Source organism: Callionymus lyra, chromosome 2 (assembly GCF_982586985.1).
Source record: "Callionymus lyra chromosome 2, fCalLyr1.hap1.1, whole genome shotgun sequence".
NCBI classification, from domain to species: domain Eukaryota; kingdom Metazoa; phylum Chordata; class Actinopteri; order Syngnathiformes; family Callionymidae; genus Callionymus; species Callionymus lyra.
Genome location: NC_141819.1, coordinates 33,049,887 through 33,075,954, shown reverse-complemented (window position 1 = coordinate 33,075,954; position 26,068 = coordinate 33,049,887). Strand labels below are relative to the sequence as shown.

Below are 26,068 nucleotides of genomic sequence, written 5' to 3'. Positions count from 1 at the left end.
TTAATAAAACAAAATGGTGTCCTGTTTCTGCCTGTGATACTTGCAACATGATTTACATCGACGTGACATTTGGTGTTGTGAGGTGGAAAAATAGGAATTCAACATACGTGTTTTGTAGGTGTTGAGAAGTTATTGCTTTGGTTTGGTAGAAATCATTTGTGGTGATAATAGTCATAAGAACTTTGCTAGATTTGGGAAGAATATATTTTCCCGATTTTTCATTGAGAGATAATGCATCCTATACAAACAGGAAAATATGCAGTTCAGAAATTATCTGAATCTGTCTTGATCTCCATCGTCTATGGTTTCGGTCATGCCTTGGTCTCTAAGCTCTATGGTCTCAGTCTTGCTCTGATTTTCACGGTCTATGGTCTCTCTCATGTCATGTCTTGGTCTTAATGGTCTATAGTCTCTGTCATGTCTTTGCATCCATGATCTATGGTCTCAGTCTTGTCTTGGACTCCACAGTCCATGGTCCTGGTCATGTCTTGTTCTCCATGGTCTATAGTTTCATTCTTGGTTTGGTCTCCACAGTCCATGGTCCTGGTCATGTCTTGGTCTTAATGGTCTATAGTCTCAGTCATGTCTTTGCATCCATGATCTATGGTGTCAGTCTTGTCCTGGTCTCCACAGTCCATGGTCCTGGTCATGTGCTGAAGTCCATGGTTTATTGTATCAATCATGTCTTAGTGTCCATGGTCTATTGCCTCGTTCATGTCTTGGTCTCCATGCTCTATGCTCTCTGTCTATGGTCTCAGTCTTGTTTTGGTCTCCACAGTCCATGGTATTTGTCGTGTGTTTGTCACCATGATCTTTTATCTCCGTCTTGCTTTGGTCTCCAAGCGTGGTCTCAGTCTTGCTTTTGTCTTCGCGGTCTATGGTCTCGGTCATGTTTTGGTCCACATAATCTACGGTCCCTGGTCTTGGTCATGTCTTGGTCTTCATGGTCTAAACTCTCAGTCTTGCTTTGGTCTTCACGGTATATGGTCTCCCTGATATATGTATATCAGTGTTGTTAGTCTATGGTTACAGTCTTGTCTTGTTCTCTTAAGTACATGTAGTCTGGACAGATACACATTTTCCACTCCTAAATGTTATAATAGTAATTTAATTGATTTTCATAAAAGATAATTTATCTTGTGACAAAAACAAGACAAGACTAATATAATTATGTAGATATTGTCCATGGTGCATTCAAAAGCATAGGACAGTTACAATCCACAAGAGAAAATAAATGTTTACTGAATTAAACTCAACTGAACAAATGAACAAGTGATTTTGTTTTACAAATTAAAGCAAAAGACTATCAATTGACAATTGAAACAGCCTGCCAAAAAGATTACAGTGTAACTTTTGTTGTTCATTAAGAAAATGCATTTTATATTCAGGTACAAATCTATTATAAAGATTTTACAAACGCATAAATGCTTAATTTTAAATGGGAGAATCAGTGTACTCTTAATGAAGTGTTAATAAGTTCATTTTTTGTTGATTCACAATCTTGTTGGCTGGAAAAAAAAAATCACCTAGTGGACGAGACAAGATAACAGACCACTAGATAGCGGTCTCTGCACTATTTTTCAATGGTTTTGAACTGTTGTTCTAATGAAACATCACCTATTTTTTTAACTAATGGCGCCACCTACTGACCTCTAAACAACATGACACTGCTTCATTAAGCTTTATCAGCCCATCACTACAGAACAGTGGGAAACATTTGAATAATAGACAGAATGACTCACTTTAGGTTCAACATTGAGGCTGTACTAGAACATTAAAGGGACTATAAAAAGTTTTGACAAACCAGAATTTTTCCAATGAAGACCAAATTAATTCAGGTCTGGTGTTTTGGTTTCTGCAGAGCCAATGGAGAGTAGGTCCTGTAGAGGGGCCCCCGTCTTACAGGGGATTTACTAGAACAAAGTTTCATTGCAGCGTTTCCAGTTGTGTTGTTGACATGAAGCAATATCACTATCAGACATCTCTCGGGGGCCCCTGGCTACAATCAACAGTAATTAAGGGGGCCCACAAGGGGTATTTCTGGCATGTTTTTGTTGCAGTATCAGCACCAAAGATACATACTCATTTCTAATAGCCCTCCTTCAGGTGATGACTTAATACATTAAAAGGTGTTTTGTTTTTTTCCCCATGACCCTGATCACTCTTCTCTTTCCTCCTAGGGTTCAGAAAGTATTTTTGGAAGCTGATGAGTCAAAATTGTTCTGTTAATTTAGCAGTTCATGTCTCAACTTAAAATAAGATTCAAAATTAAATATATATTTTTAGAAACTTTTTATAGTCTTCATAGTTATTTAATCTTATTTTGATTAATTTCTAACAAAGACTTTTCTTCTGTAAAACCACAAAAAAATTATTTGAGAGAAAAACTGCGTTCAGATACGCCTACAGTAGTTTTCTTTCTTTCTCAAAACCCTCTGAGATTCATTTTTTTATGTTGTAATCCAAAACAGATGAGCGTCTATGAACTATCATTTCTGAAGCATAAGCACTTTTGTTGTGCTCGTGTGTGTGTGTTGCTGCGAACAGTATCTTTGCCTCCTCTCTGCCGACACAACAGCCATTTAGAGTGTGATAGAGGTGAGGTGAGAGGCTCTATTATCTTTTGCAGCTGTCAGCAGTGTTTTGTGCAGCAGCTCCACAGGGCTCCCTCTAAATGCCATCAGGTTATAAAACTGCCTTTTTTTTATATATTTTCGGAGGAATGCTTTTTGCGGCGTGTGATAAGTACGCGACACCTCCCGCCCTCGCCGTGGAAGCATCCTCACGGCTACCTGCATTCAGAAACCTCGACCCCGCGTCTCTACACATGCGAATCAATCTGCTGAAAGCAATCTGTCAGGAAATCTTTTGCTTTAAACAGTGAGAAAAGCGAACGCGGGCCTTTCCACGGGGCAGGGCACTGCAGGGACTTAGCTATAGCTGTCTTTACGCATTCCGGCGTGTCAATAAGGATTATGAGAGCAAGCTTTTATCTCTTCAAACACACAGACCAAGTCACTCATTTAAAATGGATGAACAATTCAAGTCAGCTCAATAAATAAAAAAAAGAATATACTTCCATAAATGCATTCAAATCCCAGCTCCATTGAAATTCCGGCGCCATATGCTTAATGTAAGATCTAATCTTCCTTTTTTGTATTCACGCAAGGAAAATCTTTTTACACATAGTTGTTTAAGACCTGGAAGGATAAACACAGACTACCTATTGTTGATGGCAGTGCACCTTTATCCTCAACTTAAGACCCTCAGTTCCTTTGAGAGGGCTGCTGGCAGATGCAGTATGCAAAGCAGGCGCACTGAGGGAAACACGCCCGACAAAGGAGACATTATTGCATTTCGCAACCTCCCAAAAAGACGAGTGCAATATTAGGATGACACGACTGTATTTACACATCGTTTCAATAGACCTAAAATAACCTGGCTTCTGTCTTGCTCCATCAAATAACAGGAGGCAATAAAAAAAACTGCAAAGAGAAGAACAAATAAAAGCAAATTTTGACATTTTGCTTTTTTGACGCCCTTCGTTTATAGGTCAGAGGAAACACCAGCCGACCTCTCTTTGTTTCTTAAATGCCATTTTTCTAGGGCTGGGAAGCAGGAATTAATGAATGCATGCTTAGCTGCCACTGTCAAGAGGCAGCACATTAAAAATCAATGATTAATAAATTCAAAACACACAACAAACTCAGCTGGGAGATGAAAATAGTATTGTGTGCTCCATAGGAAGCAGCCCCAGCACAAGTCCTCCCACCGAACAAGGCGTCCACTCAGATGGCTAATGGAAAGTGGCCGGTGACAGCTGTGTGCCTGTGAATAAAATCACTTTAATTAAAGGAATTACAATAGAAAAGGAACCGGGGATGTGTGGAGTAGTATCGACAGGAAGCTGGCTCTCTCACGTCAGACACGCACACACACACGCACACACACGTTATGAAATCCCATAAAGACTTAAAAGAACAGAGTGCCTTTGTGTTCGCATTATTAAATAGGCCTAATCCACACATGCTCTATTGTACTGAAGATTTACTCCAAATATGTCCTCCTCCGTCTGCTTTATACTGGATGATACAGATATTCTGCTAATGTCTCGGAGCATGACACTCGCTGAAATACGAACAAATAACAAATCCCTAAATACGCTTTATTAAAAAGGTATTTGTTTAATTAAGACGGGCATCAAAATAAGAGACGGGCAAATACTTGAAGCTGTTTGGCTGTCAACAATAAGGAGAGAGATTTATTCGCAATTTCTTCAAGGCTGTACCATCTTTCTCTTACTTGGTTAACAAATTTGGTTTAAGTTTTATTTATTGACTCATCTCCAAGTTTTAGAGGAAGGTTCATTTCTTTCTTCATGTGATACAGTTTATCGAAACTCGGTTGTCTTTCTAAGCACTGTTCCACTTGTACGGAATCAGCAAAGACGATCCCAGATTTGATATTTTCGTAAGTGGACTCACCCTTGGAATCCAGTGAAAATGGAATTGCCGCTGTGCGTTACTGAAGTGTTGCACTGTCACATGATCAATCAAAGTTTCTAGAAGACGAGCCCTGTTGAGTGTCTGGTACTTCCTTACATGTCACTGGATGGTATTTTTGTTGCTGACCACTTTTTGACAGTGAGAGCAGAGCAGAGTGGATCGTCCGGGAAGTGAAACACTTTCAAAGTAAAGCAAACTTTGGTTCACATTCACACATTTATTCATTCAAACAACACATCATATTGTGCGACACGTTCTCCGTACTAAAAGACATTATCACTTCAGGTGATACATGACATCGTGGACGATATGATTTTTGTGCAGGAAAAAAAGCAAAGTGAGCAAGACAACCAAGTGAAACGTTAGATGAACCAGTCTTATAACTACAAGTTAATTGTTCTTCTTGAACTTCAGTAACTGAGTGGTGGTTTCACTTTTGGTATAAACTAGTTTACGGCTCCATGCAATGCTGTGGCCATTGTTTCTGCTCCATAGTCTTTCACTGTTTTCAGCTGAGGAAGAGGACAGACTTTTCATTAGCTTTACAAGGAAAAATAATCAACCCGTTTTAGTGTCAATTTGGTTAAGTTGTAACACAATAATCAAGTCTCTCGTCTCTGACTTGATCGAAGTCTGTAGTAGATTGCGTGTGTGGTCAACCTCTTCTCTTTGTTTCATTTTGGGACTAAACACTGAGACACCACATTAAGACATGCTTCCAATGATGCTAAATCGTCCTTGACCGCTGCAGTACTCTACCGTTCCCGTACATGGCATGCATAGCTTTGACTTCCACTGCCTTTGACGTCCCATGGGATTTATTTTAGACGCAAACTAATATGGGATATTGTTCAGTTCTCAATTGGCCTGGACTGACATCGAGGATTAGTTGGATGCCACTTTTTCCAGCATCAATGGATGGATCTTTTGCAATGGGTTCGTCTTGTTTGCATTCTGGAAGATGCAACGTACACCTGGAAGTGTCACATGCCTGTTTCTTTATTTGCCATCACAGTAAAAAAAAATTTTTTGCGGTAACCCTCGTTTCTCTGTATGTAGTCATCATACTCTAATGAATACACCTACTTTGTTGTGGGTATATTCCAGCCATGTAAGCTGTGAAACCCCATAAAGTAGGGTGGCTAAACCTGATGTTAAGTACCTGAGTGTAGTTTCAAAGCCATTGTTGGCAAATTATCTGTGGGTAAAAAGCAGAAGACAGACTGATACTGACCCTTTTGGTGAACTTCCTCAATGATGTGATGGGTTCAAGGCAAGACCTGCTTGATGGGGTTCTTGCCACATGACACATTCTTGATGTCGATCCATGTCAGGAACGGGCCTGCTCCCCCTGGCTAAAGTCTTCAATTCCATAACTGCCAGATAAACTTTCTGTATTTTGGTACGATGAAAAAAGGAGAGAGAATTTCCCCTCGGTGGACTGTCGAAGGCGTCAACTGGATGATCAAGGGTAAAGAAGCTCTTTTAGAGTTATAAAAATATAAAAATAACTTCACTTTCTAGGCCCTCCAATTGCCTGAACATAGATGTGAAAACAGCAAACGTTAGCAGCATGACCTACAGTTGATCCTTTGATTAAAAAGAAGGTAAAATAAAGGAAATTACTTAGTCGTGTTATGGTTGTTGGGCTTTTGTTCACCAATCCTAGATCCGTCTACTCCCTCAGCAAAGAAAACAAACAAATGGGGTCAATATTTAGCCTTGACCATGGGATGGTCCTCTTGGAGGAACTAAAGAATTGGACAAGTGGTTTAAAAAAGAAATAATAATAATGTGTCATCGTTGATTCTTATTTACCAGAATCTGCTGTACCTAATATCTTGAGCATTAATCAGAATAAAAGCATTCCATTCAACAGACCGATGTTTTTTTTACATGCTTGGTGTCATATGGTGTTGTCTTTAATCTGATCAACCTGAAAGACTAACTAACTATGATCACATGTGTTACCCATGAACACATTGGCGTGTATTTGTTGGTACTCAAGTGCAACAAAACGATTATAAAGTCGATTACCTTCAGTTATTCAAAGATATCGACATTGCAAACAGTGAAACACGTTATTTATGTAATGAATTATTGATACATAACAACGGCAGCATTTTAAACAGAAAGCAGGTTTGCTATGTCAAAAATAATATTTTCGGATGTGAAATAATGTCAGCTCAACAAGAAACATTTCATATCACATAGAAAACTACACATTTAAAAAGGACATGTTTTACTGTCCCACAAGTGAAAGAGTAATATTTTGTGTGCTGTTGTTCCTCATGCAACACAAGAGCGAGAAACAGAAAACCACCGGGGTTTCAACCAGAGTTGCCACAAGGGGGAGGCAGAGGTCAACACGAGTCATGGGACCCTAAGAATCAATTCAACACATTCTGTGTTTCTTTCATGGTTACTGATCTTCATATACATTCCACTGCCTTGTTTGCTCCCCAAGAAGCATAAGACGAAGTCACATTATCAGCATTAATAAGTCAATCAAATATTTAGGAGGAGACATCAAAGTGTGTGCTAATACACAGCGAGGAGGCTTGTTTACATGGGATGGTGGCAGGGCCCTGAGGGAGGTCTGGCCTGGTTCTGACTCTACTCAACACCAAGAGAGGCGTCAACACGGGGAGGAAACCATCCGCTGGAGACAAACAAGGCGGTGGTTGAGAGGAGTATTGGTGTGGTTGTTGGTCTACTTTCTGCCTTGTTTAGTGGAACAACTAGTTCTCCTGACGCCCGGTTTCACTTTTCAGACACATGTTACAAAACACATGTATTAAAGAACATGTCAGGTTAGATTTTTTTTTTTAAAGCAGCCTTCCTGTCGTGATACAGACCCAAGGCACATCTACTGATATTTGTTGGGGGTATTTTACATTTGAAAGTGATGCTGTGAGAATTATTTAAGCTTTTGTAATAATATTGTTCATGGAAAAGGTGTTTTATCCTACGTTTGGAACAGTGATCCATTACTTAAAACATTAGATTACTTATATTGAACTAGATTATTTTTTAACAACTGGAAAAAATATATATGTCTATTTGTATGTATATGTGACATTTTTAAACAGTTTATTTGTAATTGATTTTAGGGAAAATGGCCAAGTCAATTGTCTTAAAAGCGTTTCTTTTATAATTATGATACAATAGTGCTGGTATATCACGCCTTACCATCTCCATTTTTAAAAGCATAATTAAAACAAGCTGAATTTAGTCGGATTAGCTGGAAGAGAAACTAAAGGTCATTGTCTGGGCTTTTGTGTGAGACACACAGAAGTTTATTGTGATGAATTGGTTTGGTCAAAACAGGTTAGACGTCAATTACTAAGTAAACAAAACTGATGGGTATTATTGGTTGAATGTCGAAAAAAAGAACGACTTTGATTTTTGTCGTGGTAAACAACACATTCAACTATTGACTCGTTTATGCTGCTTTAAAATAATTTGTTTGAAATTCAGAGCTGCCAGCTGTCAAGTCTGGATCTATTACTCAGCATTTTCCTGACATCTAGTGGGGGAAGTATGAAGTGCATGTGCAAAAGTAAAATAAAGCGTCTCCAATGGATACAAGTTGAATACAGTCATGCAATAAATGGTAAATGTGATATACAGTATATATATATAAATACACATTTATCATTGATAACGTGACTTGATATCTATTTAATCACAGTTCTAAAAAAATGATTCTAAAAATAATGAAACAAAGTTAAAAATAATAGATCACAAAAAGCCATTAATTCAGCCAATCTAAAAGAAACTGTAAGCAACCATATCAAATGACAACAAAATTATCATTAAAATAATTCCTGTAAAGGTAAACCTGAAGTGGTCAAAAGTGAAGGGGATAATAAGCAAATTCAGGATTATTAGTGTCAAGCTTGTGTGGTCATAATAATTGAATTTCAAATATTAAAATTAACGCAGTTAAACTTTGACATAAAGTCAATGTCTTTATTTCGAAAACAACTTTATTACAAAATATAAAGCAACAATACATTTTACAAGAGAATGGTCTAATGATGGAGGATGAGACGTTAAATACAATCAATACATTAGCTTCTGAAGCCCGGATTGTTTGGAATCCCTGTAGGCAGCACAACTACTGGTCCCTCAGAAATATGGCCTGGCATCGGAAAATATCTCAAAACAAATTGCGGAACCGCAAATATGAACATGCCATCTTTCTCAAACATACACGCACACACACACACACACACACACTGTAAAGCCCACTTTTTTTAGCAGCACAGAGCCTTTATGACTCCAGTAATAGTTTTTGGGCGATAATATCTCTATTTTACAAAAAAAAAAAAAAAAAAATGGGGGGGGGGGGAGCATACCAACTCAGTCAAGTATTAAAACTAATAAAATGCCCTTTTCATCTGCCCTCTGCATAGAATAGAAAATAATGGCTACCACTTGGCAGTGGTGTGTAAAATGAATGCAGGCATTTGGGTGCAAAGTTTTTGGAAAAAAAAAAAAAAAAAAAAAAAAAAAAATTATATTTCCGTCCTGAGCAGTGGCCACCTTGGTTTGTATGCAACTTCCAGGAAATCCATTATTAAAATCGTCTTTGGGAGGTTGGCAAAGTGAGAATTCAGCTCATGCCATCTCAAGACTACTAAACCGAGTTCCAACACTACGCGATTCATCATCTGTTCGCTCTTGTGCCGAGGCCGAGGACGAAAACGCAGGGGGGAAAAAAAAAAATCCAGGTGACCCTCGTGTTACTGCTGCGGAGATGCTGGGCGCATCCTCGGAATGATCCTCACAGCTGCTGCAGGGTCTACATGGGTGGACTCCTCCGTTTTCTCAATGCTCAAGGGGGGAGTCAGCACACCTGACGGGACATGGCAGCTACGTTGGCTCTCCAAATCCACATCCCTGTAGGAATACGCCTTCTCCTGTGAGGACACAAAGATCATATGCTTTAGAAACTTTGTCTCAGTGACTCGTGTAGAGAAAACGAGTGTCACAATATCCGAGAGCAAACTTGTAAAACAACTCCTCTCCCCCTGTGTTTGATGGATCTACCGACTCCTTCAAGAAACATCTTAAGACATTCTTATTTGTGCAGAATTTCCCCTGATTTTCATCTTTTAAAAAGTGTACATTTTAACACTGTATAGTTTTTGATTGCTAAAGCGCTTCGTGACCTAGTTACTTACTCACTTATGCCCATCCGGTGTAGAGAAGGTCTGTGGGATAAGATTAAAGGTCGGACCTGAATAACCCATTAAATCTAGGCTGCTCACTAGCAAATCACCACGTAAATGTCTGTCTGGAGTAGGGGTGTAAAATATGTATACACTTAAATCATACAATTCCTTTTTTCACAAGTCTGTGTAAAAAGGAATCATTTATTTAATAACAAATGACACCACAACAAACGCCATGAATAGTTGCAATTAAACCTCCTGGACCACAAGATGGAATTTATTTCCCAGTTTGTGTGTCATCTTATTTCATTCATTCAGCAAGTGTCAGACCTGGTTCTTTACTCACCAGCCATGTCATGTAGGCAGCGTGGGTCTGAATGTTGTGCATGTCATCCGCAGCAATTCCAGGGAATGTTCTCATGCTGGATGCTTCACGTTCCCGTAAAGCCATGGCAAAAGGCACCATCCACCGGACACATTCCTCCACCTCCGACCTCTTCAGGGCTTTAAAATAAAAGGCGTACATTAGTATACATGCAAGAACAGAACAAACAAACAACACTCAGACATTAGGAATATTGGTATTTACCCGAGACAGTTTCCACTAGCTCCAGCGAAGAGAAATGAAAGAGCGCAGAAGCAGCAAGGACACCATTGGAAAACTCAAAGCAATGTACGTCAAGCATACACAAATCCAACAACTGTGGAAAAAGAACAGGAATATTGTTAGGAGCTGATGAACACCAAGTGGATTTCCAACACTTATTCTCAATACTGCAGGCCAGGGCCAGAACTCTCATTTAATATCAAACAATAGTTTAAAAGATGTTTTCAGCTTCAAAATAAAACATGCAATACATAATAATAATGGAATTAATAAGATACCAAGTTAACCATCTAGCAGCTGAGAAACTCTTCCTATTGAGCCTTCATTTTAAGAGTGTCCTTACAATTAGATTATGGAAGATAGTGTTGAGTTAATAAAATCAATATGCCTTTATTCTTCCCCTATTTGGGAAATTTGAATCTGGCTGCAGATTCAAGGCAGTGCATCACAACGCATCACTACTCCCACAGGCCTAGTTCTTGTTGAGCAACTTCTTCCACATGAAGAAAACATAAACCACCATGTTGTTGAACAAGTACCTCAGCAATCTGTGTAAATGTGTCCTGTGGGTATTTGGGGATGAGCAACTCATTGCTCTCTTTCAGGTAAGCCACTTGCATGTAAACGTTCAGCCAGGAGATGGGAGTTTCGGGGCTCAGGGTCCAATTTAACTCCTGTGATAAAAGAGCAAAATCGGGTCACTTTAGGTCAAACACATCATGAAAACATTTGACAAACAGTGACATATTTAGTCAACCAATGAACCATCCTAAACACAAATATCTATATAAATGACGGCTGCAGTTAAACATATTGATGGTTGAAAATGCGGTGGTTGTCATCATTTTTATTTATTTAAAGTTTCTCTGTAGCCTATCCCGGGGACGCTTGCTCAAGATCAAGCCTTAGTAGCCTTGTAACTGGCGCTACAAACCAGATTAATTTCAACTATAGACTTACTTTTTTTTTTTTTATTAAACAAGTTCTCATGTTGAGACTACAGTACAAGAGACACAGGTATTTGGAAGTTTTGGTTTGGTTTGTCTTTTTCAATGGATAAAAGTGAGCTACGGTCCCTTAATATATATGGATATACATTGCTGCCTGCAACTAAAAAAAAAGGATAACTCTAAAAATAATCCCAATCCTAAATTGCCATCTGAATTTTGGAATCACTATTAGACTTTATAACGCTGAATTTGTGGGCAGGAGCAGAGATAAGGGATGATGTAGTCCATGTGTATCCTTCTAAGATCTTTGATCTTTAGTTGCACTTTGCAATTTCATTTTAACTTGTTCTTTTTGTTTGGGCTTGCTTTTAGGAAACTTGCTGTATCTTCCATCGTCTGCCCTGTACTGGCAATCTAATTTGCCGAAGGAGATCTCCAGAGGGATTAATAGTCCATCTAATCTAAAGGTATGACTGAGCCACGGATGCAGACCCCTGGCCTAGAGTGAAAAGCAGGGGGCATGCTGAACAGGTCACCAACGTTACAGGGTACATGGAGAAACAATCAATGATACTCAAACTACCTATGTATGTGTTTGGACTGTTGGAGAAATCCTAAGAGCAAGTAGGTTACCCATTCAAGAAATGCTAGAACTTATAACCTCGTACAGGATGGATGCAGATCGTCTCGGGTGGAAGTGAACGAGCAACCTTATACCTACGATAGCACCGTACACCCCCAGTTGTATCAGTATATACAAAATAAAAAGAGCATTCATCAAAATTAATGTCACACTTCAAGAGTCAAAGGTGGGCGGCAGTGAAATACGTACGTGTGCAACTGAAATAAAACGATTCTGAATGCAGTTGTGAGCGTCAAAACCAGATCAAAGTTGTTTGGATTTGGCCATTTGAGAATATACGGCAGGAGAAGAATTGAACTACTCAGATTTCGACTGCTATAAGTCATCATTTACCAAGGAACTCTACTGGGCCAGGATCACTTACCTTCATGATGATAATTTCCATGCTGAGAATTTCATCTTCAGTGCAGGCTTCATCAGTAACGTAGGCAAACTGGTGCACCTTGGGTGGATACATTTCCTAGAGGACAAAACCACACACAAGACATGAACATCTTTACGCCGAATGGAAATGACCAAGTGATCACCAGGCTGCCCGGTCTTACCTCCACTTTAGCAGCAATGAAGAGACAGGTGATGCCAATGAGCTGTAGTGTCGACTTAGAGACGTTTCTCTGTGTAGCCATGAAGCGATCGAAGTAATCCTGAGCTAGGTGATACGTCTCCCTGTGCAGTTTGTACACTTCACTGACCTGGAACAAGAAGAGTAGGTTGTGGTCATACTCATGTTAATGTGTGTGAAATACAATCATGATCAAGGAGCGTCAGAAACCCTTCTCCAAGTCTCACCTCCATCAGCCAGTCCAGGAGAATCGCCCTCATCTTTGGCTGCAGATGAGGATGATTTTCCAGCATCTTAACGTCTCTCATATACGTCTTGTCCTTGTTCAGCATGTTTTTCCAGACCACGTCTTTACTTGCCCAACTGATGAGGGGGGGAGTGAAGGGAAATATTGAGTAATTTGGACTTAAACTGTCTCACAAATTACAGTTTGTAAGGTTTGTTGAAAACATACATAGTCAGTCTTTTTAATTATTTTTTTTAAATCTGATTATGCTTTAAGTATATGATGAACATATACATTTTGCTTTTTGGTAGTACCTAGAAGAATGAAAGGCTTTATATGATCAAACACACTCACCACAGAGTCGGCAAGGGGGCGCAGTGTATCGGAGTTGAAAATACATTGTTGAAGTTGTAGTGGGGGAAGCCAGCGTTGATCAAGGTAATCTGTTGCACCTCTTCATGGTCTGGTGTTGGGATCCATCGCTGGGGACTTTTGCACGCAGCACCTTTGCTCCAGACCACCTGAACAAAGAAAAGACGTGACATTAGTAAACCAGATCTACGGAAAGGATGAATGAAGATGTTCAACGTTGAGCAACTTAGTTGAAAAGCCATGACGGAATGACTGACCTCAGATTCGCGCTGCTTTTTCTTTGTCATCTCTGCTACCTCCTCATCAACATCTGTGAGATACTAGAAAACAAAAAAAAATTGTTTATTGCCCAAGTTTAAGAAGACAATGTTAATAAAGAGAGACATTTTATCTAGGGAAAAGTTATTGTTTTAAAATAGATGAATTAAAAAGGAAACCGGGTGCCTATAAGACCTAGTTAAAATGGATCAAATCTAGAAATGTTAAAAGTATATAATTATGACTCATTAGTGATCAATTGGGTTAGCACTGATACTTACAATGGCCACATCTGCCTTCCTCTTTCTCGTTCGTACTGTATTTTCTTTGGGCACATCGGGAGGAGCAGACGTGGGTTCTGTCTCTTCCCTACAAATAAAAAAATTCAAGACGACATTGAGCTTCAAACACACGAATGTTCAGACAAATATAACGCTGTATAAGCTGGGGATAAATCACGATTAACACCACATCAAGGATCTCTAGCATCGGGGCTAACCTAGCAGCTAAACGCTCATCAACTTTTCCTGGAAGTTATAGTGGCAAAATAAATAAATACTGAACTCACCGTCTTCCTAGCATTATCCACAGACTGGTCGGTGATTGTTTCGGAGTTAACCTGGTGAATGAGAATTTGTTTTAAGCTTGCATTTTATGGTTTAAACAAACACTCTTTCACTCCCAACCCCCACTCACACAAACTCCCTCCTGACAAAGCCTCAGCTCGCCCAGGCGCGGGGAAATGGAACGCAATGTTTTAGCCCTTGCTAGTGTCCAAAAGAGAACTCGTGTCAGCCTCAAACTCACTCCAGTCCGAGGGTACATGTTGTTCTTCAATGTGACCAGGTCGTATTGAAATATTTTTCGCGGGAACATAGTTAGTTTCGGTGTTAAACTTCCACAGCTGGCTCAACACATAATGGCCGAACTGGAGTAGCAAGTAGGTCGCCGACTTATATTGACAAATAAAACCACGACATCCGACAAAACACAGACTATACTCACACTTGAGGGGTTTTTATCACCAAAAGCTGTTGGTATTAATATAAAATACGCGCGAATTTAACCAGGAAGAGATAGTAAAGCCGCACTAACTTTGGTATAATGAAAGTAAGCTCGCTTTACTCACCTCAAGATCGCCCCTTGAAGTTCACTCTTATATGCGTTTGAATGAAAATGTGATGTATTGTTGCAAAAGTTCGGGTATATAATGTAGTCGGAGGATTTCGGGTCGTGTGTGTCGAGGCCGGGCGACTCGTCAGACTGAGCTGGCGGGTTCCTGGAGCATCAGAATCAGGGAGGAGGCGATTTAACTTGGCGCTAAAAAAAAAACCCCGATCGACCACCAATGTTGCGATTATATTTCACCGACGTCCACTTGTGTTTTTAACCTCGAGATCACTCTGACACGCTGCGGTGCATTAATTTATTAAAATAGTGGGAAACAGAGTAAAAATAAGTTTAAAATATTGCCGGGTCTACCGGGAGGCGGTGCCGCGCAACTGACAGCTGCAGGGGCGGAGCTTAGCATTAGGAAGCGCGCCGGCACCGCGTGGCTAGTCTGTCAGATGTAAACAAAGCCGATGAACTCGAATTTAAGCCCTAATATCTTTGAAACGCGGTCGAAAAGTGGTAAACCTTAAACGCCATTACCTCCTACACCCCTTCGAGATTCGTATAAATCGCTGTCAGCGATGACGCACCGGTTAGTTTGAAATATATTAACTATCTTAGCTTAAAACCCCGCCGATTCTGGCGCCCATTTCCGCCAAGGTTGCCATATCTGCTCGTATCCTGCATTTTCAACCCCAATAGCGTAACCCAGATAATAATTGAAACAATATAGAAAGAATATGGTATTTTAGTTCCAGTTTTTAATGATGTCCATTATTTAAAAAAAAAAAAATTATTATGTTTTATTAAAACATTTTTTTTGTTAACCTTTGACCAGTCACCCGGTTCCCTTGCATGTCGAGCAAATAAACCCAAAGTCAAATATCGAATAGTCGAATATTCATGTCAAACTAAACTTCACTGCGGTAACTTCGTCCTGATCACTTTGAAAATGAAGTGGTTAAACCTCTTCGGGCGTTTAAAGTCAGTTGTTTTGGGGATGATTCACGTGAAAGCCTTACCAGGTAATGCATTGTTTTCGTATGAGATTTGTAACCTTGGGTACCTGTACTAGTATTCTCACATAGTACAGTCCCCGAAATAACTGAAGAATCTCAGTTAAAATGAATGTTGAATAACATCCTATTCTGTCAATTCTGATGAAGGGACATTTTGTGAATGGAGTCAAAATGAAATACTGATATATTTATTGACGTCCTGTTAACATTTGCATCTCTTCAATGTATTCTTAGGCACACCTTTGTGTCGACTGAGAATATCCCAGATCATTGAAGAAGCATGCAATGAGGCGACGATCTACCGTGATGCAGGGGTTGTAAGTAGATCCTTTGACTATAGATATTTGTTCCCAATGAGTCATGAGGACAATGTTTATGACAGCTAACAATTTGTTTATTATATTGACTCAAAACGCAACTGTCTTAAGCTATTTTGTCCTTGACTTCCTGTCCTTTGTAAATATTTCTTGCCACGAATAAAAATTGAGATTTCAATCAATTATTTGATTTACAAAAGTATTTGATTGGCATATATTTTATCTTTTTTTCCTCACAAAAGTTACAATATATGATGTGGCCCCTGAGGAAATGTTATCGCTAACCCCTTTCCTCAAAAGTTACTTGTTACTGTTTCACTTAATAAAACCCTTCTCTTACAGGATGGTATAATCATCGAGAACATGCACGACATTCCGTACACTTTCTCGGTGGGTCCAGAAGTCTGTGCCAGTATGACGGCTGTATGTACCGCAGTCCGAAGCGTTTGTCCATCAATGCCTCTTGGGATTCAAATCCTGACCTCCGCTAACCAGCATGCAATAGCGGTTGCTCTGGCTTCAGGTGTGTTTTCAATGTGAATAGCATTTAGCAGTTCAGAAACACAAACACATTATGAGTTAACCGCGACATATTGACCCTGTATTGCCACAGGTCTGGATTTCATCAGAGCTGAGGGTTTTGTTTTCGCTCACGTCGCTGATGAAGGCGTCTTGAATGCATGTGCGGGAGAGTTGCTGAGATATCGTCGTCATATTGGAGCTGATCATGTGCAGATCTTCACCGACATCAAAAAGAAACACAGGTGACTGATGAATTGTTTTTACAATCAACATGACTAACTTTTGTGTGACGAGCAGTGTTTTACCATAACAAGCAAGTGTAGGGTGACAGTATTCTGAACCTCCAAAAACAAGATACTACTACTTGGAGTAGAGTTGTTGGAGAATTTGAAGTGTTTTTCTCATAGTGTTTTATTCTAATTAAGGCATATTCCCCAATGGACACTTAAACAATGATGGTAGTTGTTTAGGGTTTATTTCACAGTTGGTGAGAGTTTTATTTAGAGGGATGGCGTTTCACATGCTGTTTGATTTACTAAAGTTCTAATAAATGACTGAATGTGTCTTCACTGAAAGTCAATCTACTAGTCATGGTTTCAGAAAATACAATTATCTATGATTTCAAGATAAACACACACAGCTTTTTTAAACACATAAAAAAAAAGAAGCAAATATACTCAGACTGACATCAGTGAACAGAGAAGTCGTTGGAGCGCAAGAATTATCCTCGTAGATGAAACACTAATGGACTCAAGGACTCATTCCTCCTGCTATTGGAATTTAACTCTGAGTTTGGGTACAGGAGCAGAGAGAATGGATGCTGTAGTCTATGTTAACCTTTGTATCCCTTTTATGATCTTTGTGTTATTTCCTTTGATCTATGCTCTTTATAGTTGCACTTTATCTCTTTGCGCTTGTTCCTTTGATTTGCACTTTGATCTTTCTTTTATGAAACTTGCTGTACCTTCTATCGCCTGCTGTGTACTGGAAATCTTATTTACAGAAGAAGATCTCCAGAAGGATTAATAAAGTCAATCCAATCTAATCTAATATTATGATTCAATAATTAAGGTTGTTTTTTTTTTGTTTGTTTTTTTTTAAACATGCATCTACATCCAGCTCCCATGCCATGACATCAGACGTGAGCGTTGGGGAGACAGCGAAGGCAGCAGAGTTCTTCCTATCCGATGGAGTCATCATTACTGGAACGGCGACTGGAGTGCAAGCAGACCTTTGTGATCTCAGAGGTACATGCATTTATCTTGAATAGTGTTTAGACCTATACGAGTCAAAGCACAGGAATTGCCAATTTTTCCTTTTTTTAACATCTGTGTATCAGTTGCAAAGAAATATAAATATTAGTAAACGCATTTGACAGAGTCTACTAAAAACCCTCACTTGCATGTGACTATAGTGTCCAGCAGGGGGAGCTCTCATTTGGTTGCTATAACCAGCAACGGTCTAGTCTTGCCTGGAGCAGTGATCATAGATACTGTGGTCATCTAAGGACACACATCTTTTGCTGAACAGGCACTTCGTGAAAGCATACAGAGCAGAAGCAAGTCGTCCCATGATGTTGTATTTGTGTGTCAAACTATCATGCTATAGAAAATGCAATTTAAAAGACTCGTCTAGAGTTCTCAAAATAAAATAATTAAAACATATGCATTAAGTAAGCAAGACTGGTCATAAGAACTAATGCAATAAAAGACAAGTGAGGTTGTGATTGATAAAGTAATTTTCTAGTCAAATAGTGAATGATTTAACAAATATTCTGGAAATGCAGCATTGCTTAAGGGGCAACAGCAGAACTCCAGAAAAGCCTAATGGCTTATGATATCTGGAACATCTCTGCCTCACTAAAGCTATTTCTGGTCCTGTCACCAGCTCAAAACTATACCAGCGCACTTCAAATACTTTCAGCTACACAGTGACCAGAAGCTGCAGAAACATACAAGCGAAGTCCCACGAGAGGAAAAAAGAAAGGTCAACACGTATTGTTGTTTTTTTTTCGAACCTGATTGGTCAGTATTTCTGGAAATAAAATGAGCCTTCTAAAACATATTTTTTTCAAAAGTTAAATAGGAAAAGAAAAACAGGTATTTGGTGTAAACCACTAATATAAATAAGAAAAGTTATGCATTTTAAAATGATAAAGCTAATTTTTTAGTCTGAAACTTTGCTGCAATATTGAAATAAAGCATAAAGTTAACATATAGTTGTATAAGTAATATATATATTTTTAGATATAGTTCATTTATTTCTACTTAATTCTAATTAATCATAGTAATGCTTTTTTTTCACCTCCATAACTTAACGCAAACTGTCTATATCAGGACAATGGAAATATTTCATGTTTGGTTGTGGTCTAACTGTTGGTGTGAGTCCACGCAAACAACCATTCACACTATAGTCAGACCTTTGGACATTTTCGTCTCCATTAACCACCAGAGTCTTCGTTTTTCAGCCTTGATGATAGACATTGTTGGTCCCCATGGTCCTGTGTTAGTCTGAGCTGACAAATGTCCCTCTTTGTCTATGTAGATGTTTCCCAGGCAGTACAAATCCCAGTGCTTATTGGCTCTGGAGTGACTCACGAAAATGTACATCAGTACCTGGAAGCGAACGGCATGATCGTGGGATCTCACTTCAAGAAGGACGGCAAGTGGGCCAACGCCATCGACCCCGAACGTGTGAAGCGCTTCATGAGAAGAGTTTACGATCTTCGGCAATGAACCATTTCGAGGAAATAAATCAAGTCTACAAATATTAAAACAAGATTTATTTGCTTTTTTTTGTACATTTTATAAATATAAACAAATAGAAAAACAAATTATTCACTGTATTTACATGAAACATGGCCGCAACATTAAACAGAAAGTGAGAACACACTTATACACTGTACAAGTCAAAAACCTTTACTGCCAAAGAAAACTAAAGCTACAGCACTTCAAAATTAATGGGTAATAAAATAAAAAATATTTCAAATCTCAACCGTCACGCCACATGCTAGCTAGTCTACGTGCTTTTGAGTAAACGGTCGATAGTTACCGTAGTTCTACCCTGAGGGTCGGACAGTGTGATGGTGTCACATTGTTCCAGGGGTGCAGTAGAAATCGAAAGTAGTTTGAAATGTTTTGTGATGTTTTCAACCAGGGGTCAGATCCAAGTATGTGAGGTGAAGACAAAAGACCTGACTGAGGGAAGGCACTCTGGGCTGACGAGCGCCACCACACCTCTCCTCAATAGTTGCACAGACGCTGGGATGGCTGCTTGAAGTGACCAACGCGCTTCTCTGCTGGGAAGTATCGCATCTTGGTCAAGTTCTGCCTTTTGAGGGCGCTGTGGCTCAGCTTCTTGCGTTCCATCTCTGCCCTGGCCCGCTGGATGGACAGCAGCTGCATTTTGTATGGCACCGGGAGACCCCAGGCAGCCAGACGCCAGGAGATGTGACGCCTCACTGTCACCGGCCTGTTCAAACACAAGTGGCACAAAGCATGTTTGAGTTTGTTTGTTTGAGTTTTAGAAATACTGCAGAGTCTTGCGAAGTAATACTGCAGAGTCTTGCAAAGTAATACTGCTGAGTCTTGCAAAGTAATACTGCGGAGTCTTGCAAAGTAATACTGCGGAGTCTTGCGAAGTAATACTGCGGAGTCTTGTGAAGTAATACTGCAGAGTCTTGCGAAGTAGTACTGCGGAGTCTTGCGAACTAATACTGCGGAGTCTTGCGAAGTAATACTGCGGAGTCTTGCGAAGTAATAATGCAGAGCTTTGCGAAGTAATAATGCAGAGCCTTGCGAAGTAATACTACAGAGGCACGCAGAGTAATACTGCAGAGCCTTACGAAGTAATACTACGGCGCCATGCGAGGTAATACTCCGGAGCCACTGCTAGGTAATACTCCGGAGCCACTGCGAGTAATACTCCGGAACCACTGCGAGTAATACTGTAGAACCATGGTGAGTAACACTAAGGGAACCACAAGGAGTAATAATTTGGTGCCTCGCAGAGCTATATTACGAAGCTTTGCGGAATAATATAGAACCATGTGGAGTAATATTACAGAACCTCGCAGAATAATAATATGCCATTCGGAGTAATACTAAGGAGCCATTCAGAGTAATACTGCAGAGCCTCACAGAGCAATACTTCATAGCCTTGCTGAGCAATACTACGGAGTCTCAAGGTGCAGCTTACTAAAGTCGTACTAGACCATTTTGGAGCGCCATAACACATAAATATAGCTCGGGGTCAGCAAGTACAACCAAAATAAATACATAAGGGACAACAGACTAGAAGTTGCCGTTGACGATTACTTTGGAAAAATGAAAAGGATTGTAAGTGCGTCCAGCATTGTTTTTTCATCACAAGAAATGCATTTCAATAGAAACTAACCTGCATGGTGACTCATCTTCTTCACCAAAGCCGTCCTCCTCCAGCTCCTCCTCACCCTCGCTGATCCTGTATCTCATCTGATAGACTGACATGCTGGGGTGTTCGATCAGCAGGTTCTCAAGTGGGTCTACAACATCTAAGAGGGGTCCCGTCTCTGAAAGTGGATTGATAATGTCACATTAATTTGAAACTTTTGTGTGTGTGTGCGCATGTGTGTGTTCTAACCAGGGAGATCCACAATGACCCAGCCTCCATCTTCAAGATCCATCAGGTCCTCAAAGTCATTATCGGTTGATTTACATACATCCTCATCATCGTTGCTTCCAAGAAGGTGAAAAAGAATCTTCCCCAACATATTTGTGTCTGTTGGGCTGTTAAAAAAAAGAAAAAAAGAAAGTTAAGAAACAGTTCAACCACAATTCAAGTCCTTGTAAAAATCACTGAGTTTTAAATGTTTACACAAGACGGAACAGCTCCCTCTAGTGACCAATGAGGTTACTTTGTGAGTGGAAAATTACCTTGTGGTAAATGATAGATATGGAAATTCTTTTGGCACAACAATGGTGGTACAAGAGTAGTCAAACTTTCTTTGAGAAAAATATGAGGTTTAAAATGGCGATGACAATGTACTGTTTAGAGTTTCTGAAGGTTTTCTGCTTTTATTTGCATCATCTGTGTTTCTGTGAGTTTCCAGAAAAAGGGCTGAGCATACTGCTTACAACAGCTGTGGTATTCGTGGAACTTGTATCACATGTTTTTAAAGTACGAGTCGTATCGCAAAAGTAATCTGATCAACATATATGTTTCAGTGACGTCACACACGGGATATTTCATAACACTAACAACACGCACCTTCACGCAGGTTGAAAACAAAGTGTCATTAAGTTACATAACTGTTTATCTTGGACGAGAAACAGAGAATTTTAGATTAATAGATGTATGAACTTGTTTTATGTTGGACATGTAGAAAAGTGTTATCAGGAACTTAACTTTTTGTGAAGAGAAATATATATTCACTATATGTATAATCCATAAACACGGAATTTTTAGATTTTTATTAATAATGAATTAACTTTGATCAATAATATAACAAGACTGAGGTGTATTGTCGATCATAATAGAGAAATAAATACCTTCTATGAGACTTTTGTTGATGCATACGCCAGAAATAGATAACAAACATGTTTTCCAAGAGTGTCTAGTGTCACTTCAACTTCGGCACGCAAACACTCGATATGACATAACACGAACAGCTGAGCTTGGACTTGATCCGGACGGACTTGATGGCAGGTTTTTTTTTGTTGGAGAACAGAAACATCGCAGTAAAAATACCTTGTAAACTAACAGCAGGAGCATCAGACAAAGAGCCACAAAGACTAGCGGAGAACAATAGAGGTAACTTCAAGTCAAGACACCCCCCGTTTATCAACAGTTTGTTCGTTTGCAATCGTGTATAGATAATGTTTTTTATAGTCACCTGAATTAAAGAATATCCGTCGTCGAACCTGGTGGGTGTTGGTAAAGAAAAGAAAAGCGTTTGTCGACGTCTCTGCTTCCAGATTGTTTTGATCCTCTACTTGTTTATCTGCCAGAGCCGTGCCCGTGTCTTCACACGTCACACGCTCTCAGCCAATGAGAGTCAGTCTATCACAGTTAAGTCCACCTAGATTTTTTTTCTGTCAGATCAACGCAAATTATCTAACGAATGTTTCTGCGTCTCTTTATCATAAATACACTAAGAACAAAATAATAAATCTAACCATATTCCACATGCGAAATAAATAATAAGTGAAAGCTCGGACGCTTAACGGACGTTAGTAAACCACCGAAAAGTAGCAATTTCTGACAGAAAAATTCCAAAGCAAAATAGTACCAGCTATCATTTGAACATGTCTAAACATACAACCACCGCTAAAAGTGACCTTTTTTTTAAAATAGCAAATATTATTAATTATTAATTATTTTTAATATTCGAAGCATGTAAAACTTTAAGATAAGCATGTTGATCCGAAAGGGGTCGCCACTAAAAATAAGCCGTGTGTCGTTTAAAGCCACGTTAACCAGTTTAGTAAAAGCTATTAAAGTAACGTTTATTTTCGAAACAAAAACTGTAAAAACGAATAATTACAGGAAACAAAAATTGGTTTCTTTTTGACGTCTTTGACCAACCGGAAGTTTCTGCCGGAAGTCAGTCCAGCAACATCATTCGACGACAGCAAGTTGGATCTACAGGTAAACAAAGTGGTTCCAATGTGATTGACATTTTTTATATAGAACCGTGGAAAGAGACGTCGAGTTTATATAATAAACCACTGTGCGCTACTTAAGCTTAGAAGATTTTGTACAGCACATTCGGTGGCATTAGAAGTATAAGAAAGTTTTGTCAAAATTAACACATTTAAAAGTTATACAAGTTGGTTTATTCCTCTCGAAAGGTCATAGTTGTTTAGCAGTTCATCGAGTTAACGCCGTTTAGTTCCTGTCTGTAAGTATTTGATACTTTTCTTGATCGGAAATGTGAAAGTAAAACTAGAAACTAACTTTTTTTTTCATTACTTTTGTATATAATCTACTTCTTGTGTATGTCAAAATATTTATACAAACATTATTTTTTAACGTTTATACGACAGATTTTGTTAGTTAAGAGTCATCGATCATAGACGAGTTAAAATGATCTTGATCTTGATGATCCTACGCTTCTACTAACTCGGTATAATGATTAATTTATAGTATCATAAATCTGAAAAAGAAAGACAAAGAGATTGAGAATCATTAAAAGAGACAAAATCCTCACCAGGGGTTTTCCACTCGGCCCTCAACGTGTCTGATCGGTAATGGTAGGGCTTGACTGTCAGTCAGTGCTTCTTGTTTCATCTGATTTGTTAAATGAAATTAAATGTGCTTGACTGGCTGGAATAAAAACCTTCACCACAAATGAGGAACGAGTTCAATATCTCTTCCCTACACTATAACTCCAACGTCAGGGTCTTTGTGTTGTTCTTGAAATTGTTCCTCAATGTTTCTCTAGAAATATTACTCTACCGGACAAACGTTTTCTTCTGTTGTTTGCTTGTTGACCTGTTATTTTACTAATATTGGATGAAGAAAGTGGCTCTTAAATGTACCTAATGTGTAAACAAAGAGAAACAAACTTGATACTTGATACTTTTCAGTATGTGTTACCTATGACCCATTGTCATTGCATTCCGTTGCCGGGTACTACTACATTTCCTTGCTGGGTACTTGTGAAATGTCCAATGACAATAAAGTTGAATCATTTTCTATTGTATTCTATTCTAATTAATTTGTATTGCTTATAATCCTAGTGATCAATAGTGTATTTTCTGCCTCCCTTTCATACATTTTGAACTCCAGCAAGTAGTAAATCATTATATTATAACAAAATATATGTTTTTTGTGGTTGAGTTCTCAACTCATAATGATGATCTCTACTTGTCTCTTTTTTCAGTCTCCCTTAGGGGTGTCAGAAAATATTGATACAGTGATACATCACAATTTATTTATTTATTATTAATACTTAATACACTATATTTCCGTTTTCTCTAGGGTTTCAAATCATATTTTTTCATTTATATTTCAATAAAGTATGTATAAAATCATATGATTCATGCTAGATGGCTGCAGTCATTACATCCTCTGAAACTAAATGAACCTTAAAGCTGATGTTTGGACATATTTTGTTTTTTTAAAACAGATGAAAGCAGTTACAAGATTCATGTGGTCTATAAATTCTGCAACACCAGAGTCAAGTACTGGACAATACTACAATAAATATCCTTGTTCCTGCAGTATCACAATATATCTTATCTTTCACCATGTATTGCCAGATTTATTTTTCAATAAACACCCCCAGTGTCCCCCTGCTTTTGTGGGTATATTCTGGTTTCTCCACACAATCCAAAAATGAAAAGAAGTTGATTAGGTTGTCCTTAAGTTTTATGTGTCCTGCGAGAGACTAGCGACTTGAGGGCGTTCTTCTCTTCTCCCCTTAAACAGTCTCCGGCCCCTGTGACGATGATAGTGCTAGAGATTGTTTTTCCAACATTGTTCTCCTTGTGTCCTCCAGTCTTAATACCTGATGGCTCCAAAAATAAATGACGTGATGCGGCTGTGCTGTGAAGTTTCCGATCATAACCAGATCAAGGTGGCAGTGAAAAGCTCAGCTAAAGGAGCATGTATGGCAGGAGGGGGTGCGTTTTTAGGAGGACTAGTAGGGGGACCACCAGGAATTGCAGTTGGTAAGAAATGTAGATTCTCCGATAACATTGACTTCAGCAATATAAACCAAACAGTTGATCGTAAATGCTTGTATTTAAGCCTTTGTCGCATCTCTTCCAGGTGCGTCGTTGGGAGGCGTTCTTGGCGCCTGGATGACTAGTGGTCAATTCAGGCCGCTACCTCAGATCCTGATGGAGCTGCCACCAGCTCAGCGGCAGAAGCTCCACAAGAACGTCATGGCCATCATCAGCGACCTGGACTGGATGGATGCGGCTCAGTTGGTCTCCCTAGTGATGGGAAATGCTACCTTGCAGCAGCAGGTCGCTGCAGCGATAATCAGCTTCATCACCAAAGAGCTGCGGGCTGAGGTGTCTTATGCTGACTGAGTGAAGGAAGCGTGATCAACAATATTTGATATACAGAACTGACTCTCCTGGCAACTATTTATGGAAAGCTTGCCTTTAAGACAAAATCAAGGATTACAAATTGTTGTGTCTCGTTCCTGGGGAGACGGTAATCACTCTGTATCAGGGTGTATTAATGGCACATTAAAACATGCTTAAAGCTATAATACGTTTCTTCTTCTTTCTGTTGAGATACAAGAGAAAATATAGCTTCACATCTGCTCTCAAACTAACTGACATGCAACATCCAATTCATACTCAATACTTTTTTACCTCAACCCTTCCAAGCCTTACATGATTGTCTTCCATCATCACATTATTTTTATGAGTACAGGCAGAACCAGAGGCTCTACTTTGGTTCAATGTCAGATTGTTGAGGAAGAAATAATCACATATATAGCTTGGATTATATAGTTAAGATGGGACTGAAAGAATTCTCAAAAAATTAGAAATTTCCCCATGAAACCATATAAATCGATGAAGCAATAAACAAAATATAAATCTGTCAAAGATAGAGAAAAAAAAAAGGATTAACCTGTTGCCAAGTCTCAAAAATAATATACCACTGACGACTGTAAATCAGTCATCTAATCCGGTGAAATGTAGTTTAAAACTAGGGATAAATTCAGCAGCCATTTGTAAAATTACAGTCAATATTTTATCCCTCCATTACTTACCTGTACCTCCTGATCATGCAACTGTCGCTGCAAAGTCTGAAACCTTCTTTTATATTACACTAAATTCTGCAGTCCA

At 39.1% G+C, this 26,068-nt stretch overlaps 4 protein-coding genes across 7 annotated transcripts; 2 read left to right on the top strand and 2 right to left on the bottom strand.

The window, feature by feature from the left end:
* Window positions 1-9,229: 9,229 nt before the first annotated feature.
* On the bottom strand, window positions 9,230-17,045 carry ccne1 (cyclin E1). 2 transcript variants are annotated; one of them, XM_087784791.1, is made up of 12 exons: window positions 16,965-17,045; window positions 13,875-13,925; window positions 13,588-13,675; window positions 13,306-13,368; window positions 13,031-13,197; window positions 12,678-12,813; window positions 12,434-12,580; window positions 12,253-12,348; window positions 10,835-10,969; window positions 10,278-10,389; window positions 10,035-10,192; window positions 9,230-9,433 (listed from the first exon to the last, which is right to left on the bottom strand). In XM_087784791.1, coding segments are annotated over exons 1-12 (1,332 nt in total). In that variant the 5' UTR covers window positions 16,967-17,045; the 3' UTR covers window positions 9,230-9,256. The 2 variants fall into 2 exon arrangements, with proteins under 2 accessions (XP_087640917.1, XP_087640918.1); XM_087784792.1 differs by lacking the exon at window positions 16,965-17,045 and adding an exon at window positions 14,436-14,627.
* LOC148086623 (uncharacterized protein F13E9.13, mitochondrial) lies at window positions 15,331-19,049 on the top strand. Its single transcript, XM_087784793.1, has 6 exons — window positions 15,331-15,444; window positions 15,673-15,755; window positions 16,098-16,278; window positions 16,369-16,519; window positions 17,397-17,524; window positions 18,822-19,049. The coding sequence occupies exons 1-6, from the start codon at window positions 15,372-15,374 to the stop codon at window positions 19,010-19,012; spliced, it is 807 nt and encodes a 268-aa protein (XP_087640919.1). The 5' UTR covers window positions 15,331-15,371; the 3' UTR covers window positions 19,013-19,049.
* On the bottom strand, window positions 19,042-22,289 carry LOC148086622 (tumor protein p53-inducible nuclear protein 2). The gene is made up of 4 exons (XM_087784796.1): window positions 22,150-22,289; window positions 20,898-21,043; window positions 20,673-20,826; window positions 19,042-19,748 (listed from the first exon to the last, which is right to left on the bottom strand). The coding sequence occupies exons 2-4, from the start codon at window positions 21,025-21,027 to the stop codon at window positions 19,520-19,522; spliced, it is 513 nt and encodes a 170-aa protein (XP_087640922.1). The 5' UTR covers window positions 21,028-21,043; window positions 22,150-22,289; the 3' UTR covers window positions 19,042-19,519.
* On the top strand, window positions 21,065-26,003 carry LOC148086621 (protein C19orf12 homolog). Of its 3 annotated transcripts, none has more exons than XM_087784799.1 (3): window positions 21,065-22,067; window positions 24,760-24,931; window positions 25,032-26,003. In XM_087784799.1, exons 2-3 carry the CDS (start codon window positions 24,772-24,774, stop codon window positions 25,295-25,297), a joined length of 426 nt encoding a protein of 141 aa, XP_087640925.1. In that variant the 5' UTR covers window positions 21,065-22,067; window positions 24,760-24,771; the 3' UTR covers window positions 25,298-26,003. The 3 variants fall into 3 exon arrangements, with proteins under 3 accessions (XP_087640925.1, XP_087640924.1, XP_087640926.1); XM_087784798.1 differs by lacking the exon at window positions 21,065-22,067 and adding an exon at window positions 22,425-22,904; XM_087784800.1 differs by lacking the exon at window positions 21,065-22,067 and adding an exon at window positions 22,956-23,157.
* The last annotated feature ends 65 nt before the right edge of the window (window positions 26,004-26,068 follow it).

Coding starts and splice junctions, on each gene's coding strand:
- LOC148086622 (XM_087784796.1), bottom strand. CDS start 21,027: ATGTTGGGGAAGATTCTTTTTCACCTTCTTGGAAGCAACGATGATGAG. Junction 20,827..20,897: donor GGTCATTGTGGATCTCCCTG/GTTAGAACACAC, acceptor ATCCACTTTCAG/AGACGGGACCCCTCTTAGAT. Junction 19,749..20,672: donor GAAGATGAGTCACCATGCAG/GTTAGTTTCTAT, acceptor GTGTTTGAACAG/GCCGGTGACAGTGAGGCGTC.
- LOC148086623 (XM_087784793.1), top strand. CDS start 15,372: ATGAAGTGGTTAAACCTCTTCGGGCGTTTAAAGTCAGTTGTTTTGGGG. Junction 15,445..15,672: donor TCACGTGAAAGCCTTACCAG/GTAATGCATTGT, acceptor ATGTATTCTTAG/GCACACCTTTGTGTCGACTG. Junction 15,756..16,097: donor TCTACCGTGATGCAGGGGTT/GTAAGTAGATCC, acceptor CTTCTCTTACAG/GATGGTATAATCATCGAGAA.
- LOC148086621 (XM_087784799.1), top strand. CDS start 24,772: ATGGCTCCAAAAATAAATGACGTGATGCGGCTGTGCTGTGAAGTTTCC. Junction 24,932..25,031: donor ACCACCAGGAATTGCAGTTG/GTAAGAAATGTA, acceptor CATCTCTTCCAG/GTGCGTCGTTGGGAGGCGTT.
- ccne1 (XM_087784791.1), bottom strand. Junction 13,369..13,587: donor GGAAGGCAGATGTGGCCATT/GTAAGTATCAGT, acceptor TTTGTTTTCTAG/TATCTCACAGATGTTGATGA. Junction 10,193..10,277: donor GCTAGTGGAAACTGTCTCGG/GTAAATACCAAT, acceptor TTTATTTTAAAG/CCCTGAAGAGGTCGGAGGTG.